This window comes from Diadema antillarum, unplaced genomic scaffold, assembly GCF_040938485.1.
Source record: "Diadema antillarum isolate AM-2024a unplaced genomic scaffold, OU_Dant_1.0 seq00000682_RagTag, whole genome shotgun sequence".
Taxonomy (NCBI): domain Eukaryota; kingdom Metazoa; phylum Echinodermata; class Echinoidea; order Diadematoida; family Diadematidae; genus Diadema; species Diadema antillarum.
The window spans coordinates 1373878-1391438 of NW_027271587.1; the positions used below are offsets into that span (position 1 = coordinate 1373878).

General features: G+C 37.6%; 1 protein-coding gene across 3 annotated transcripts in view; it reads right to left on the bottom strand.

Moving 5' to 3' along the window:
* Positions 1-439: 439 nt before the first annotated feature.
* LOC139737129 (transmembrane protein 135-like) overlaps positions 440-17561 on the bottom strand; it is a 57838-nt gene continuing 40716 nt past the window's right edge. For all 3 annotated transcript variants that reach the window (XM_071647809.1, XM_071647808.1, XM_071647810.1), the window contains exons 7-15: positions 11972-12013; positions 11265-11423; positions 10157-10223; positions 7023-7190; positions 5942-6005; positions 5173-5249; positions 4542-4640; positions 2119-2186; positions 440-684 (exon numbers count right to left, since the gene is read on the bottom strand). In XM_071647809.1, the coding sequence (XP_071503910.1) occupies positions 558-684; positions 2119-2186; positions 4542-4640; positions 5173-5249; positions 5942-6005; positions 7023-7190; positions 10157-10223; positions 11265-11423; positions 11972-12013 (871 nt within the window). In that variant the 3' untranslated portion in view covers positions 440-557. The remainder of the gene's footprint in view (positions 685-2118; positions 2187-4541; positions 4641-5172; positions 5250-5941; positions 6006-7022; positions 7191-10156; positions 10224-11264; positions 11424-11971; positions 12014-17561) is intronic.

Here is a 17561-nt window from a genome sequence, read left to right on the forward strand (position 1 = left end):
AGTTACTTATTTGACACTCAATCATACAGTAATAGACTTCAGACTCACGGATGTCTGCTTCCGCATTAATTTGATTATGCGTAATTGTACTGTGGTCCCTCATATAAAACAAACTTACAATACCTTGTGTGGTACGTGGAAAGTGATCACACAGCTTGTACAAAGTACAAAGTGTATAATTGACTCACATGGCAAGCTTTCCTTTGAAATTACGTTTTGACTTTACTGCAACTCAATTTTTTCATTACGATTTCAGTAGCTTGTATACCAATTAAAGTGATGTAGTATTGTGATGGCGGGAGGCACAATACTTAACATTAACTGAATACAACTTTGAGCTTTCTTTTGAATCATTTACAGAAAAAAAAAAACCCACAAGAAAGTGTACTCTGTTACAAAAAAGAAACACACATTCAAAATACATCTGTGAGTCCTTGTGAATGATGGTACATGTGAATCTGTGAAGAATGTATAATGTATGACAGTACAAGTAATGTCTTCAGTAATATGGGGTCCTCAGTAGACTGTATACTGTACAGTCTACTAACTGGGTGTGTCTAAACAAGCCCAGCAGCGATAAGGTTTGGAGTGAAGCGTGTGTCGTAATGTGGCCAGTAGTCAGGGTACAGCTTAGAGGCCTGTGTGCCATGGACGTCCAGCAGCTTTCGGTTCATCAAGGCAAATCTGAAATGAGGATAAAATCCAAGAGGACAGAAGGGTAGACAGAGTAAGCTGTGACATCATCACTGACTCTTGGCTTTCTTCTCTCTTTATTAAGTGAATCTTTCAAGGTGACCAAGTGTTTGATAATTTGACAACGTCGAGGAACAAAACTGAAAATTATGAGATGCTCACAAGGTGAAGAGTATGGACAAGGTCTTTTTCTAGCTTTATCCCTTAAAGGGAAGCAGTCCTGAGATTTTCACTGTACTGATAATTGAGAAGAGTAAAAAATATAACCTTTCACCAATTTATACGCGTGGACATCAAAAATTGTCTCCGTACGCGATTTTTAAAAAATAATTCCAGCAAGCGATCGTGTAAGAGCCTGCCAAAAGGTGCAACGTCATTGATGCCCTACTCTCAAGTTGACAGCCGTGCCTCAGAAAACCAATTTAAGTGTTCAAAATGATCATATCTGATTTTTTCATAAAATGTGACAATATGTGGTTTTATTATTTCAAACAAAATATTTCAAGCTTATTCATATATACAATTAATATAAAAATGAATAGTAAACATGTATTTATAAATAACTAGGGATGACGAGCAGAACACCGCTGGAAAGAGTTGTGCATCGATGACGTATGACTCTCCGCCAAGACTTGCTCATTTGCAGAGTCACACTTTTTTAACCGAAATGTACAAGCTTATTTGGTGATTTGAAAGTTTGTTTTTGATGAAAGTAGTTCATTGGAGGTACCAACAACAACATATTTTTTTACATTTCGTGAGGACTGCGTCCCTTTAAGTCTATTACACAAGGTAGCAGGTGCCTTCATTGTGTCCTGCAAAATGAAGGACTGCCTATGAGAGTGACTGTGTGACTACAACAGGATCGCCAACTAAGCCTCTGCATATCAAGCAGTGATGTAAAGCCAGCTAGCCAACCAGCCAGCCAGCCAGCCAGCCAACCAACCAAGCCACCATCCCCCTCAAAAACAAAACAAAACAAAACAAAATCAAACAAAGCAAAAAAGACATGAAAGTAAGCGCTGACAAACATATTCTGCATAAAAAAATGGATAAATGAATAATGTAAAAATACTAAATTGAAGGGTTGACATAAGATGTTTCATTCAAAAACTTTTTTTTCTTTTTTTTTTACTGCATTAAATGACATCAAGAGTCAATGTGGAAGAGGATGGTTAGATCTGATGCCACCCTTGGATGCTGTGAGATGCTCTCAAGCTATCTAGCTGGTGGTGCAATAGGCTGTTGTTGATGAGTGACTGGGGCTGCTCATGCCTGGACCGTAAAGATGGACAATGGGATCTTAACCTGTTGAAGATGAGTCCCGAGAATACTCAGGCAGGTGTCTATGGGAAATGCGTATTATAGCAAAATCAGTCCATCCTCAACAGGTTAATGAATGATGACCACAGATGGAAAACTCACTTGTTTCCTGTGAGACCCAGCAGGAACCTCCAGTACGCTGGCCGGATATTGTGGGGCTCAAACACGGCCTAGGATGTAAGAGGGCAGCAGAGGCATGAGGTGATACATGAGATACAGTATACACACAAGGAAAAGTAGAAATTACGCGGTGCGTAACATATGTCCCCGCCGGAAGTAGCATTTTGTAACAAAATGTGCAATATAGGTAAAAAATCAAGGTCAAAGGTCAAAGAAGTCAAAGGTCAAAATTCTGTGTAGAAGTTTTGAAGCCCTCACCTAGTGCCATCACATAAAGCAAATGGAATCGAAATTGGGTTAGAAATGGCGAAGGAGTAGCATTTTGTAGCCAATGTACAATATAGGTCAAAAATCAAGGTCAAAGGTCAAAGAAGACAAAGGTCAAAATTCTGTGCAGAAGTTTTGAAGCCCTCACCTAGTGCTATCACATAAAGCAAACGGAATCGAAATCGGGTTAGAAATGGCGAAGGAGTAGCATTCTGTAGCAAAATGCACAATATAGGTCGAAAATCAAGGTCAAAGGTCAAAGAGGTCAAAGGTCAAAATTCTGTGTAGAAGTTTTAAAGCCCTCAACTAGTGCCATCATATAAAGCAAACGGAATCGAAATCGGGTTAAAAATGGCGAAGGAGTAGCATTTCGTAGCAAAATGTACAATATGGGTCAAAAATCAAGGTCAAAGGTCAAAGAAGTCAAAGGTCAAAATTCTGTGTAGAAGTTTTGAAGCCCTCACATAGTGCCATCACATAAAGCAAACGGAATCGAAATCGGGTTAGAAATGGCGAAGGAGTAGCATTTTGTAGCAAAATGTACAATATAGGTCAAAAAATCAAGGTCAAAGGTCAAAGAAGTCAAAGGTCAAAATTCTGTGTAGAAGTTTTGAAGCCCTCACCTAGTGCCATCACATAAAGCAAACGGAATCGAAATCGGGTTAGAAATGGCGAAGGAGTAGCATTTTGTAGCAAAATGTACAATATAGGTCAAAGGTCAAGGTCAAAGGTCACGACTGAAATTCTGTGTAGAAGTTTCAAAGCTCCCATGTAGTGCTATCATATAAAGCAAACAGAATCAAAATTGGCTCATAAATGACAGAGAAGTAGCAAATTGAAGATTTTGATCACACACGGACGCACACACGGACACACGGACGGACGGACGGACGGACGGACGGACGGACGGACGGACACACGGACGGACACACGGACACACACACGTACGGAGCCCGTTTCATAGTCCCCTGCTCGAACTCGTTCGGCGGGGACAATAAAACATGGACAGTGCCTGATACTTATAAAGGTTAATGTCTATATGAAATCCTAAGAATACAGAACATACATTGATCTTGTTTCATGACCAGATATGTGTCTTCAACAGACATGAGATGACAACCTGACACAATGCAGTAGATATACAGAGGAAGGCGTACAAGAAAGTAATTACTTGAAGGCCCTGTCACACTGCCCAAAAGTTGCGTAAACGCATGAATCACGTAAGAAATTCGAGCCTTACGCGATACATGAGTTTGTCTGACGTGGAACCTTCGCAGTTGTCTGCCGATGTGCACTGGATCGGCGCTTTACGCAATTCCAGGTTTTGAGCAGCTCAAAACTCAGCTTCGCGTAAAAGTTTACGCAGTATTGCGCTGTTTCACAAAATTTTTGTGTAGTTTGCATAGTTCTTACGCAAACAATGCGTGAAATATGCGTGGAATATCAGTGATCGTTCGCAAAAATGTTGCCGCTATCGTGTTCATGCGCGAATCATGCGCGATTCATACTCACTTCATTAGTGATAATGCGCAGATTATGCATGGTTTTCCGTGGACCTCAGTCATTGCGCACAACCACGTATTCGCCGTTTGGGGCCTTTGCGTGCCTATGCGCTGAAAGTGCGTGGTTTGTACGTGATTTTTGCGTGATCTTTCCGTAGTTCTTGCGCAATTCATCAGTGATTTTCATCACGTAAATCAGCAAAAATTCTCGACAGACAAGCACGCACAACCAAATTTCTTGTGTGATTCATGTGTTTACGCGACTTTTGGGCAGTGTGACCGGGCCCTTGACTGCCTTTTACTATACTACACAGTCTGCAACAAGGTTTTGTCATAATGTTTGATTGCTGGTGATTTAAACATTACTGTATAGTAGAGTTCATAGAAATTCACACACTTAGTCATTTAAAACAAATTTGGCAGAGAAAAACCTCTTCAAAAACTGCTTCATCACCAAAGTACTTTAGTTTCAACTCATTCTTGGACCCCTAGCTACATAGTAATCTGATAACCACTGCTACTTTAACACACACTTTGTGAGATGGTTTGCTGAGGATGGCAAATATATTGAAGAGATCAATAATAAATGCTGCATTCTTAATAGTAACTGAGATCGACTCAATGAGAGTAACTTACTGCTTGTAGCACGATAGATGTACTGATTGCATACAGAAGGATATCACCATGTGGGATGTATGGAAGGTACTTCAGGTCTTGCATCTTGAAAAACACATTCTGGAAGATAAGCAAAAATCACATCTCTACAGATACAGCACACATTGCATGAATTCATGTTTATCACTCTGTCATCATCAGCACCAGAATCTATATGCATAAAGGGGTTGAGCATTGCTGTGAACATGTAGTATGACAAAGTGAGATTACATGTATTTGTTTAAATGTGATAGCTCCTTACCAGAGACCTTAAAGAGGCTTATGATAAAGATATCTAGTATCCATGAACAGCTACAAATATCTGTGGATATTTGGCAGACAAACAAAAACCCCAAAACACAGGAAACTACACTGAGCATGTAATGTTTTGGGTTGACACACAAAATAACAACAATGATAATAACAAGAAGCATTCGTGTAGTGCCTATTACAAAATGTTTGTAAGCCCTACGTGACTCAAAACATTGCCAAATCCTGAGATGTAGACATTTTTCGGTACAAGCATCTGATCTACAATGGGACATCTATTTTGGCTGCATTGCCCAAAATATATTCTGTGCTACCAGAAGTGATAAACGGAGCAAATACTTACCTCAGCAACTTTCGATAAGACATACAACGAAATGGTTTTACTTCTGTAGAAGATGGCTGACAGTCCAGCAACAAATCCTGTGAAGATATGGTATGTTTTTGAAAGAATAAAATGTTTTATAGAACAGTACTTGTTTATTTTTTTGTGCCCCTTTTATTCAGAAGATCTTGAGAATTAAGATAAAGAATCAAGAATTCAGAAAGCATTGCTCAATATTTCTTTTTATAATAAGCTTGTTTTCTCTTTGCACACTGCAACATACATATATGTCTCCAGGCTTATCCATAAAACCATAGAGCTGTCACAGACATTACTGAGTAAGATTTACGAGCATCGTGTGCCACTTCATCAGGTTTTACTATGGTATTGTCATAATCTAAAAGTGAAGCTGGAAGTTGCATTTGTTTTACTTGGCATCTATAATATGTATTATGACATGCTCTGTATTGTCTTGATTGCAAGACATGTTCCCTGATACCATTTCATTTTTTTCATTTTTTTTTAAAGACTGATGGACCACTCTGGGATTTGACCCAGAGACCTTGAATGTGTAGCACGGTGATTTCCACTGAGCCACCAAGCCTCTTCACTGAATCCAGTTGACAAATTCACAGCTCAATTTCTCATTTTCTGTCCACAGAATATCTTCACTGTTTATTCAAAATGCTGCAAGATAGAAAGGAAAGCCAAAGTTTCAGAATATTTTGATCATTCCTCTTGAACCTCTCTCCTTTCCCACAAATAAGCACAGAAAGATGGCATCCTCTACCTGCTAGGAATCCATGGAGGGGGTTGTCCTTATTCCGCAGCCATCTTAGTAAACAATTCAAGCTCTGCAGGCAACAACAACAAAAACAGCAGGTATCAAAGTATTCAAATACAAACATTAAAACCAAACACAATACAAGCAGTGTGATGTACTTTTCATGTGTGAAAACAAGCTTCTGTGACAATTAGTAATAAATGTTGATATGTTGTAAATTAGTTTTTCATGTTGGTTGGTTGTACTGACATGTTGGGAACATACATTACAACTGATCTAATTTACGATGATGATGATGAAGTTTGATGATCCACATTATCTTTACCATGAACATTGTCACAATAAATAAGATGAATGGAAATACAATAATATCTTTGGTAATTTGCTATTAACACTGATCATCATTGTCTTAGTCAAGTTTGATGAAAATGATTACATAGGTTTGCTTGAGAACCAAACATGGAGTTAGTCCAGCTTGGAAGACCAGTTACTGATAGCACATTCTATGCAATGTTTACCTCTTCATGATATCACTTCTGTGTCACTGTCCATTTTATTTCAAATTTTGTCTCCCACCAGACCCATGCTATCAAAAAGAGCATTAATACAGGTAGGTTTCGCCAAAAAGAGCAGATACTGAGCACGTTTACAGTGTAGTTCATGTGAAGGGTAAATTTGGTGATGAATACATCTTTGAGAACAATTCACTTCATTTTGTTCACGTGGTTAATCTTCAATCTCTTTGATTATAGAAATTACAACAAAATAAAAAAAAATACATGGCAGAAGAATATCAACCTTAAAGGGTATGAGCAAAATAAAGAAAGACAAGGAATAATATAGATCTTTGACTTGTTTTTAATGAACAATTTTGGTCTCAGACATTTCCTCATTCTTTGAACTTAACATGTATTCATCATATGACATCTTCTTTTCATATGACCTTTTCCATATGTAACCCTTTGCTTCTTCTTCTTTTTTTTTTTTTAATCATGTGGTTTGCTAACACTACATTGCAATATCACTGTGAGATTAACATGGACAGATATGGAGGGTCAGAGTTCAAAGTGATGTGTGTGTGACTGACCCTGAATAGCCCTGAGTACAAGCCAAGAAAGAGACCGAGTGAGAAGTTGTCCTTGTGGTAGAGAGCCTTGATGAGGGTGGAGGGTTTGCGGACGAGGGATGGCAGAGCTTTCAGGACGTTGATGAAACCTTGGATGGTGTAGCCCAGGAAGAATCTCCTGGCAAATGCCTGCACAGCAAAGACAAATGGATGAAATCTCAGCAACCTCTTGGGATGGCATCGAGTGATAATAAAGTAACAGTCACTGCCCAAGACTGTGGTTCCCGCCTTTTAAACCAGTATTTGTGCATTTGAGGCATGTAGGTGGCTAGAGATTCATGCATGTCTGTAGAAGTGTCATACCAAGGGAAATAAATCTTTGTTCACATTTATGCCATGTCATGTATGACACCCAGACTAGTAACTTCATTGTATACTCCTTTCCCATATAAATGCACACATAACAGTATCTGTATTCATATGTAAAACTGGAGCAATCTTACTGCAGAACACAGTCTACTGGGCAGTCCATGCTTGCTTTCTCATGTAATCAGTAGATTTTGCCATAAGTGCAAGGCCTTTCATTCACATTGCGATGAAGTTAATCAATCTAAACCACTGAACACTAGGATTGACTTTAAAGGGATCGTACAGTTCTGGTTGAGACCTAATTTCAGGTTTCTAACATTTTTAGGTGAGATAATGAGAAATCTCATATGAAATATGAAAGAGCATGCAATTTTTTGAGGAATTCAACGTTTATTTGATAAAAATTGGTTTTGAAATGGCTGAGATATCCAAAAAAGAACGATTCTAATAAAGTGTGGGACCCACACTTTGTAACGATCGCTTTGTTTTACTTTGTTTTTGGATGTTTCAGTTATTCCAAACCCGATTTTCATCAAATAAACTTTGAATTCCTCTTAAAATGGTATGCTCTGTGCTATATCATAAGTGTTTTCTTAGTATCTTGCAAAAATTTGAAAGCCTATTTCTCATCTCAACCAAAACTGTACTATCCCTTTAAACCCTCTGTGTGTGAAGGAATCACTTCCCACTTTATTTCTATCTATTCCACCAAGTAACACTATCACTGGAATTTCTATTCAAGTTGTGGCCTGATATGATTTTCTTTTTTAAACATTCTGTTACTGTATTTCACTGTTGAATGAATCAAGCAGGTGACACACATTTGAACAGTAGCCAAGTTATCAGTAAGCTTCTCATGAATACGAAAAGCAAAGCCTGCTTTGTACTTTTGATGCACACAATTCAAAGGAAATGTAATAAAATACAAGACAACTCTAAAGTGGAAGCGCTGTCATCGTCCCTGTGTGTATATTACTGCATGCAACATGCATTGCACATGTGTTCAAAGACTCCTAGCCCGAATTCACGAAGGTGGTACAATGAAACCATGGTTTAAACCATGGACAAAGACCATAGTTTTGTACGAGGCGCCAAGTGTTGCATGGCCTATTTTATTACGAAATGATCATTTCGTTGACGTAATGTTAACATTTCCTACAGTAATGAAATAGGCAATGCAACACTTAGCGTCTCACACAAAACTACGGTCTTTGTCCATGGTTTAAACCATGGTTTCAATTGTATCACCTTCGTGAATTCGGGCCCTAGGGTGGTTGCAGTGGGTTTGCTAGAAATTCTTTGATATGGTTTCATGTAAACGTCATAACACTGGCTAATCACATTGGGTCATGGCATCGTGAAAAGCATCCTCTAAACCCTGACGACTGGGCAACTCCAAGAGAAGGAGATGTGGCAGTCTTCCAACAGCACTGCAATGCCCTGATTCTCAATGAACTGGGGGATGCACCTTCCTCTGCAACCCATGCACACTTTTGTAGTCTTGCACCAATGCTTTTGATAAAGCCAGCACTGTTGCCATGCATGAACAGTGGATTACTTTTGCTGCATAGTGTTCTATTCTGATATTTTATGTTAAGCATCTGAAACTTGGAAGCAAAAAGAGTCCAAACTGAACTGTTCAATATCATTTTCCACTTAAAAAAGAACTTCTCATACAGATTGTGTTCTTTGGGCATTTATTTATCTTTTATTTATTTATTTATTTTTTTTTTACGTGATCATGGAAATGTCTGAAAGTCCCAAAAAGGACTGCAATTGAGCCAGTGTTTTAGGCCTTTAAATCACGATGTACTGGCTTAAATATTTTATAAATTTCAAATGAAGTATTATGATATTACTGAACATAACCTGGTTACTTCTGTATCATTATAAAAAAAAGCCATTACCCCCCCCCCCCCCAAAAAAAAAAAAAAAAAAAAAAAATATATCTCTTTATTTGAAAAGATATGCAACATGAGGAAGAGCTTTGAGAGGAGACTAAGTGTATATGGATTAGCCAATTGCTGGCTGTCAGTATCACTGCTATTGTCTGGAACACTGTAGTCATCACACTATCCGCAGTTAATATATCAACTACCTGTTAGATGTGAATCAACCTGCTTGGCGACATATCTGTTACGTAATCACACACAGAGACAGTGATGACACATCCATGATGACAGTAGCAAGACAGTTTGTTTGACTTTTAGTCTACTGCACATGGAAAGATTCTTAATTGGGCCATAGGATATTCTTTATTCTGCAATTATCCTTTTGTGCATGCCTTTACTCACATCAATCCATGAAATTTAGAGGCATGTCAAGATACGATTGTTTTCATTTTCACAGACACAGCTTGTTTTTTGAACAGGTCAACCAGCAAAGTTTTTTTTTTTTTTCAGTCATCATTCCGATGTTATCACATGTGTGCTCTGTCACATTAAAAAAACAAAAACAAAAGTAGGAATCATCTAATGACTGTTTTTTTTTCTCTCTCTCTTTGTTTGAGGCAGCAAACTCATTAGCACTTTAGAGCTATGACACATTATAAACAAGCTTGATACTCTTTTCATCATGGCATCTTTACATCCAAAAATATTCTTCTGGTCTTTTCAAATCATCCCCATCTTCACAGCATCAACTTAATGATGGTGAAAGAAAACAAGTTGCTGGAATATTCTACTACAGAAGGGTAAAGATCATGTGCCTGTGGAAATTGGTGAAAGTCTGAAAAAAAAAAGTACTGGAGTCAGGACCTTGTAGTCAGTGGTGAATGGGTCACTTACCTCAGTGGAGTAGTAGGCACAGCTGAACTGATGAAGACACAAGGAATGTTTACTTCTATCCTGTAACCTGGACACACAGAATATAAAAGACTGCACTGTTAAAGCATTCAGTTAGACTCTAAGTTAGAGCTTTCATCAGTGTGTACTTCTGACTTTCACTGTTTTTCCATTTTCAACAAAGAAAAGTCTGGTGTGATTTAATGTATGCCTAGTCACAGAAATCTGCTCTACTTGGCAAAATAAATCCACAATGCGAACATGTATTAAATCACTTAGGGAAACACCTGATGGTATAGATTAACAAGACTTTAAACACTGCACAGAAAGTAATGTGTTCCAACTCATCTTGTGGCATGTGTTGGGGAAACCACACGTCTATTAGGAATGCTTGGCACAAATTAATGTCAACTAATGTTACAGCCCCCTGCCAAGTCTGGTCAAGATTGGAGTTAGGACTGGAAGGGGAGACCTTTGCATTCTATGTTGGTGCACTTCTGTCTGAATAAAAAAGGTGAATATCCTTCAGTACCACATGTGGGAAGGTTATATAAGGAATGGCATGGCTGTGAAACCATAAACACTTTTGTACTGATTAAATAAAGCATATTTTATGGCAAACAGTGGAGTAGTAAGTACCTTTAGCATCACTGAGAAACTATTCAGCACTGCTGATCAAATTTTGGTCATTGATCCTCACATTTAGAACCACAGTCATCACTTTTCATCTTCATCATCTTTTCTAATGCTTAACATCATCTCCTTTAACATTTTCATCACCATCAATTACTATGACCACCACTACCGGGTTATCATCATCATCTGCACCACCACCATAATTATCTCTCTCTTCACTACCCTTGTCCCTCATCCTCTGTGACATCTTTCTTACTTCAACATTATCGTCACAACCACCACCATCATCACTGCAGTCAAAATTATCTGATCATCCTGGTTTCTATCTTCTTCCCACCTTCATCATGACCTCTGTCAGTTTCAACCTTGCGGTCATCTCATTCACTACTGCAGTAACCATAGTAACAGCATCTTCATCAGTGATATATATACCAATTCTGAGTGAGTAGTCTTGGTAAGTAGGGTCAGTACTTACCTCTTGATGAAGTTTGTGATGAGGAGTTGAAGCTGCTTGGGAAGAAACTGGGTGAAGTTTGGAGCATCCTGGGAGGATGTTGATTGTGAAGAGGGCTGTTCCCTGTCTCGGCTTGACTCCTGCTGGGAAGCTGGTAGCTCACAACTACCCACCAGCAATCTACAAAGGGGTGGGAGGTTCGTGTGAGAGAAGGGGGGGGGGGGGGAGAAAAACTACCTATATTAGCTTGCAGTAATCCATGCATACGAACACTATTGAGAAAGTCAATGCAATACTCTTTTTCTAATGAAAATGTCCAGCTCAATGGGGTCCAGTTATCTGAACACACCTTGCACAGTCAGTAATGCTCAAACCAAAAAATCATGGTCATCAGCATACTCTTTCTACAGGAATACTTCATTCACTTGTATGACAACTATGATGCATTACTTATAATATGCTTTTGTGAGCATCACTCAATAAAACACATTTTCATACCAAGGGCTCACATGCCTGAGGGCAACAGTACAATAATTACTCTTGTGAGCCCTAGCCCATGTGTCATTTCCCTGTTCATACTATTTGTGTTATATGTCAACTGTATCATTTCAATGTGAATGTATGGTATGTAACTGTTATTTTCATTTGGCTGAATAAATAATAAAATTGAAATCATGTATCAACTTTCTTTACATCAAAACAAACAAAGGCTTTTTTTCTAGACTCACCTTAATGCTGACTGAGCATCCTTTGACAGACAGTTACCCATCCTGCAGAGAGGCAAAGAACATTACAGTCACACTTTAACAATCATAACAAACTTTGCATCACTTATATTTTGATGATATCATAGCATTAAAAAAAGGAATAAAATTAAAGACACAAGAATGTTGATAACTGAGAGTATTGGGTAGAGGAGAGAAGGAAAGAGATAGAGTGAACGTGAGGATGCATGATGGCCTTGCAGATATCAAATCAAGTAAATGAACTCATGCATTGGATAAGTGAACCAGAGCACAGAAAAGGTGCTCACATGGGGGAGGGGTGAGATCAGTGCAGAGGAAAAGACAGTAAGTCAAACACATCGATCAAAGTGATACCATGCCTCATAATATACACACATTAATAACTATAACTACATTTGACAGAGGAACTAAACTCTTAACACTTTCACACCCTTTGGGTGGCCTGAATATCAAGTTAGCAAGCTCTTGCTCCTTGATCCTCTAGTTGCCATGGAAACCTTAAAGCTACAATGCTAGACAGGGTATGACTATTTACAGCAGCATCTATCTGTGATTAAGATAACAGAGTGGCAATGTGAGTGTGATATGCATTATGTCCACTGGCAAACCTGCACCCTTGGGATTATTTCTTTGTGAAGAGTTTCTCTCACAAATATCAAACATTCATTCATGAGGCATTGCTCTACCTTAGTGGAAATGAGAAATGAAGTGGCACTTGAAACAGAGCTGTGGATTCTGCCTGTGAGTAGGATTGGTGTAAAAGGCCCATAACTCAGACTTTTAAAGGATTCTGTTTCAGCTTACTGCAAAATCAGAAATGTTCACATGCATGAAACCTTAGTAAATTTCACGAGGAGCCAAGATTCATTAGCAAAAAGCAAGCAGAAGATTTTGTCTACTCAATGCACTGAATGCCAGTACTATACTGTACAACGTATAGTACTGTATAGTATAGTAGCTATTTTTCATGGTCGACAATTTGAGGAACTTTAATCCTGAGAATGTTTCTTGTTTTCAAGTATGTTTATATGCTCAAGGATAGATTTAACTTGAGTTTCCAGCAAATGTCATGACTCATTTAGTGTTTCTCCCATCAAACTTTGGATGGCATGCTGCTCAAATCAAATCTACAAGGGGTGTGTTCGTAACATATTTCAGAAGGCATGTGCATATCAATACCTTGTGCATACAAACACATTGATATATACATGCCTTCTGAAATATGTTACAAACACACCCCATGCAGATTTGATGACACTGATTTTGAGCAGCATGCCATCCAGAGTTTGATGGAAGAAACACTTAATGAGTTGTGACATTTGCTGGAAACTCAAGCTAAATTTATATCTGACACAAAGGTCTGAAGGATAAAGTCCATCTGAGATATGATACAGGAATCATATCAAAGGAAGTTCTTCATAGCAACTTTTGATATTTCTGCACAGGTGAACATTGTACAAACTAAGGTAAAAGTGAACAACATCAACAAATGTTACAGCAACTGTTCACACATGCTTCTATGATGTGACATAGCTGATCCATTTTCCTCTTCAGATGTTTTGTTTGCTGCCCTCATCTCAGTGGTAACAAGACACTAATGGTACTGAAACAAAGTGTCTTTAGCCTTCTGCCAGTCACCTTGAGACAAAAATGGTACATCTTTCAGACAATGCTGTTTTAGATGTATAGATTAGTGTAAAATTGCTACACAATGTATATTGTACTGTGTAGTTTCTTTCACTATCTCTGAGTCATCAAAAGTGGAAATTGATGGACAGAGTTGTAAAGAAAAAATAAATTTTTGGTTTTTATTTGCATTTCCTTTTCAGCTGTATGAGAATGGGTCACTTGGCTACAAAATAACATGTCTCTCTCACTGATACACAACTAAGCAAAAATCAAGAATCACATTTATAGCAAAATATGTGACACTTGATTGATAGGTACATATTTCATAATCATCCTTTATGAATTTCATTTCAAATGTCTTCCTTCTATTCCTGAAAGTTAACATTTTGCTAAGTTGAACTATCAATGATCTTCATTCATCACTTTGTCTTCTAATCTATACATGAATCACATCATTACTTATATATCTATTGATATATATCTATTCTTCATCTATCTATCTCTTCATCTTTAAACTGTATATTTATATATTCATCATATCACCTATCTGTCTGGCCATCACCTATTCATCAAACAATCAGTCCATTCATATATACACATGAGTATCTCAATGCAAAATTACATCTTCTTCAGCATGACCCAACCTACTTTGTATTCCTCCAAAGTCTCTCTCTACATAGTTTCTGGCACACTAATCTACATTTTTTCTTCTTTCACAATCCAGACAAAACACACAAGTCACATGTACTTTTGACAAACTGTGAGATATTGTTTTCTCTCTTTCACCCCCCCCCCCCCCCCAAGTCACAGCTGTATTACATCTGTAAGTCGGCTCTCTTACTCCGCTCAGCAGTGTGGGTTCATTCATACTGATTGGTTTCCCCTCACACTAGGCATCCAGGCCATTCACAGTATTGGTAAGGAAGGAGGTTGGAACTGGCCAGGGCCAGGCTGGCAGATCATTTGGCTCGAAGTTTGGCTCAGCTGACAACATGACTAGTAGTGACAGGGGTAAGTCACTCTTTCTTTTCACTGTCTCTTTCTTTCATGCCCATGTCATATTAGTTTGGCAAAAATTTCACTGTGTGGTTCACATTGCTGGTTTTAAGCTTGCTTGTTACACACTAATTAACTCTTTGTATTCTAGGTCAGGAGCAGTTTTGGTAGTGAAAGTTGATTTCAGGAAATATTGTATTGAATTCAGTTTTTTTTATGCCTGCTCACACTGTAAGTGGTAATCATGATGCATCAATACTTGAAGACTAGCCATTAGTACACTTGTATACTATATTTAAGAGAAACACTGGAAATGTATCCTCACAGTTTCCAACATGGCTATAGGTATGTGGGACAAGGTATTGTCTGTAAAATTAATTTGACATTCTAAAGGTAATATTACTTCCTTTCAATGAACACTGAAAGGTGATTCCACTCTATGTTCGAGTTGGTTTCAATACACACAGTAAATTCAAACCTAAACAGATATTTCATTACTATTACAGCTAACATCAGAAAGTTCTGGGAATTAAAGTTTGCTATATTTTCATCTAAAAAGATATATTTGTAACCACACAGTCATGTAAATCAGAAGAGGTAACAGTATCATCAATCCACATACTTCCAATTGGTATTCACATTAAAAAATACACAATTTTGTTTGTGGTAAATGATTTCACAACAACAACTCCACTAAAAAAAAATTATCATTGCTACATGATCAAACACTATTATACTAATGCAACATAAGGGATACTACTTATCATTTTTTTTTTTAAATTCAAACTGGAAATCTAGTGACGATTGGTGCAAAGGTCAATGGTAACACTTCAACGTGCTGGCATCATTCCCCTTGCAATCTGTGACTGTGAATGTGACAAGTATCACTGTTATGTGAAAACTTGAGAAACTTCAGATTCTAATGAGTTTATTCTATATCTAATTCTTATGATATTTCTGACAGTCTGTGAGTCTAATCGTACTCTGTCTGATAAAGTCAATGTGGATATGAAGTGGAATTGTACTTAAAGGGAAGTTCCAGACAAATTAAAAGTTGTTTAAGAAAGAGGAAAATGTTACAAGCACAATAGCAAAAATTTGATCATAATCGGATAAAGAGTAAGGCAGTTGGGAAATTTTAAAGATTCATTAATTTTCGTAAAACAGTTCTTAAAAGGTTGATATGAATATATGCAAATGAGTGATCTTGAATGTTATCACCTTACAATTTCCTAATGACTGTTTTTATTGGATTTTGATCAAATTTTCACTAATGTCAGTTTAAAATGACTCTTTCTTTGTGAAATCTGAGAAAATGGATCAATACTTAACTGAGGAGGCTTCTCAAAAGTGTTCATGCATTTCAGAACTTGTGGTATACAACACAGAGGAAAGTCATGGCTAGATTGGGCCAGCCTTGAGCATGAGATGATGGTTGCCATGGTAACATGACACAGGACTCACATCCATGTCATTATATCCCTATCAAGTCCAATAGCTCCATTCATAAGGGTACAGAGCTTCATTAAGAAGCTGGGGTACTATGGCCATATAAACTGAGGATGGATGAACCATGGTCAAATGCCTTCACATGTGAGGAAATCCCTTAGATTAGTTCATTACCATCAGCCATGTAGAGAAGGCATTAAGAGTGGCATCTCCCTGTATAGGGAGTAGGGTTATCCTCATACAGGATGACATGTTGTTGTGAGTTTGGTAACCCTAACTCTCATCCCTTTGGTGATTTCCTCAGAGCCAAAACACAAACTTTTGGAACTCCTTAATATCCCTTGGGAATAAACTCACACATAAAAAAGTATCTAAACATATCAAATAGGCTTCAGAATGGTGAACCTGACACTATTATTGTCTGAGAGGTGTGAATCACAAATGTTATTTTCTCTGCTATGAAAGGTAAGCAAGAGTTGTGGTATTAAAATAAAGGAAAATGTCACATTCTTTTTGTAAATGTCTTCGATAAAGTCCATAATGTTCCAGGCATCTTCTGAATTGTACATTTGTCTTATAATTGTCATCACAGTTTCACATAAACACAACACTTTTCCAAATTTTCATGGAAGGATAAAAAAAAAAATCATATTTGATCATAACACAGAAACCAAAGATGTATCCAGAATGAAACTGCAATTGTGTCACTGTCACTATCTAAAGGTAAAATATACTTTTTATGACACACAGGTCATTGTCCTTGTACACTAATCATAGAATTACCACTTTTAACAATGAAGAGCAGAACTGAAGGTTATAATCCTCAATGAAGCACAGCAACAAAATATATCAACTATTCATTGTCATTCATACAAAATATCTTGATGATACAAAATATGAAGTCAAATTATGTTTGTATATAAGTCTATTGTAAATGAATAGAAAACAAATACTAGCATGATATAGGTGCAGTAATAATGAACGGATAAAGCCTTATTGATATAATACAGAGTGGGGGGGGGGGGGGGGTAATAAGCTTAAATGGGTTGTTCCCAGGTCCTTGGAGTACTTGATGTCAAATCGAATACCTTTTCTAATCCTGATCGCCTAACTTCAGATGTTACCCAAGAAATTAGGCCTGTCTTTATCATGTACTCTGTTATTTATCTATCCACACTTCCACTATCTAGAACTGCCTCAGATTTGACAGCATCTTCCTGTTGGATGGATTTGTCATTTCCATGGTGTTCTTTACCGAAGACATCTTTCATTTGACTATTATCTTAGGAGACAGAGGGAGATAAATGGAAATTATGAAGGCATGTGATAAGTGAAATGGGGGTAAATGAATTAAGAATGTCATTTAGATGTAAAGATTTAAAGACAGAATGAATGGAGGAAGAAGAGGATTAAGAGAGCAAAGTAAATGGCAGACAGTGTTACGTAAGAAAAACAAGGAAGAGAAGATGGCAAACAAAGTGAATGAAGTAAAAGGGGA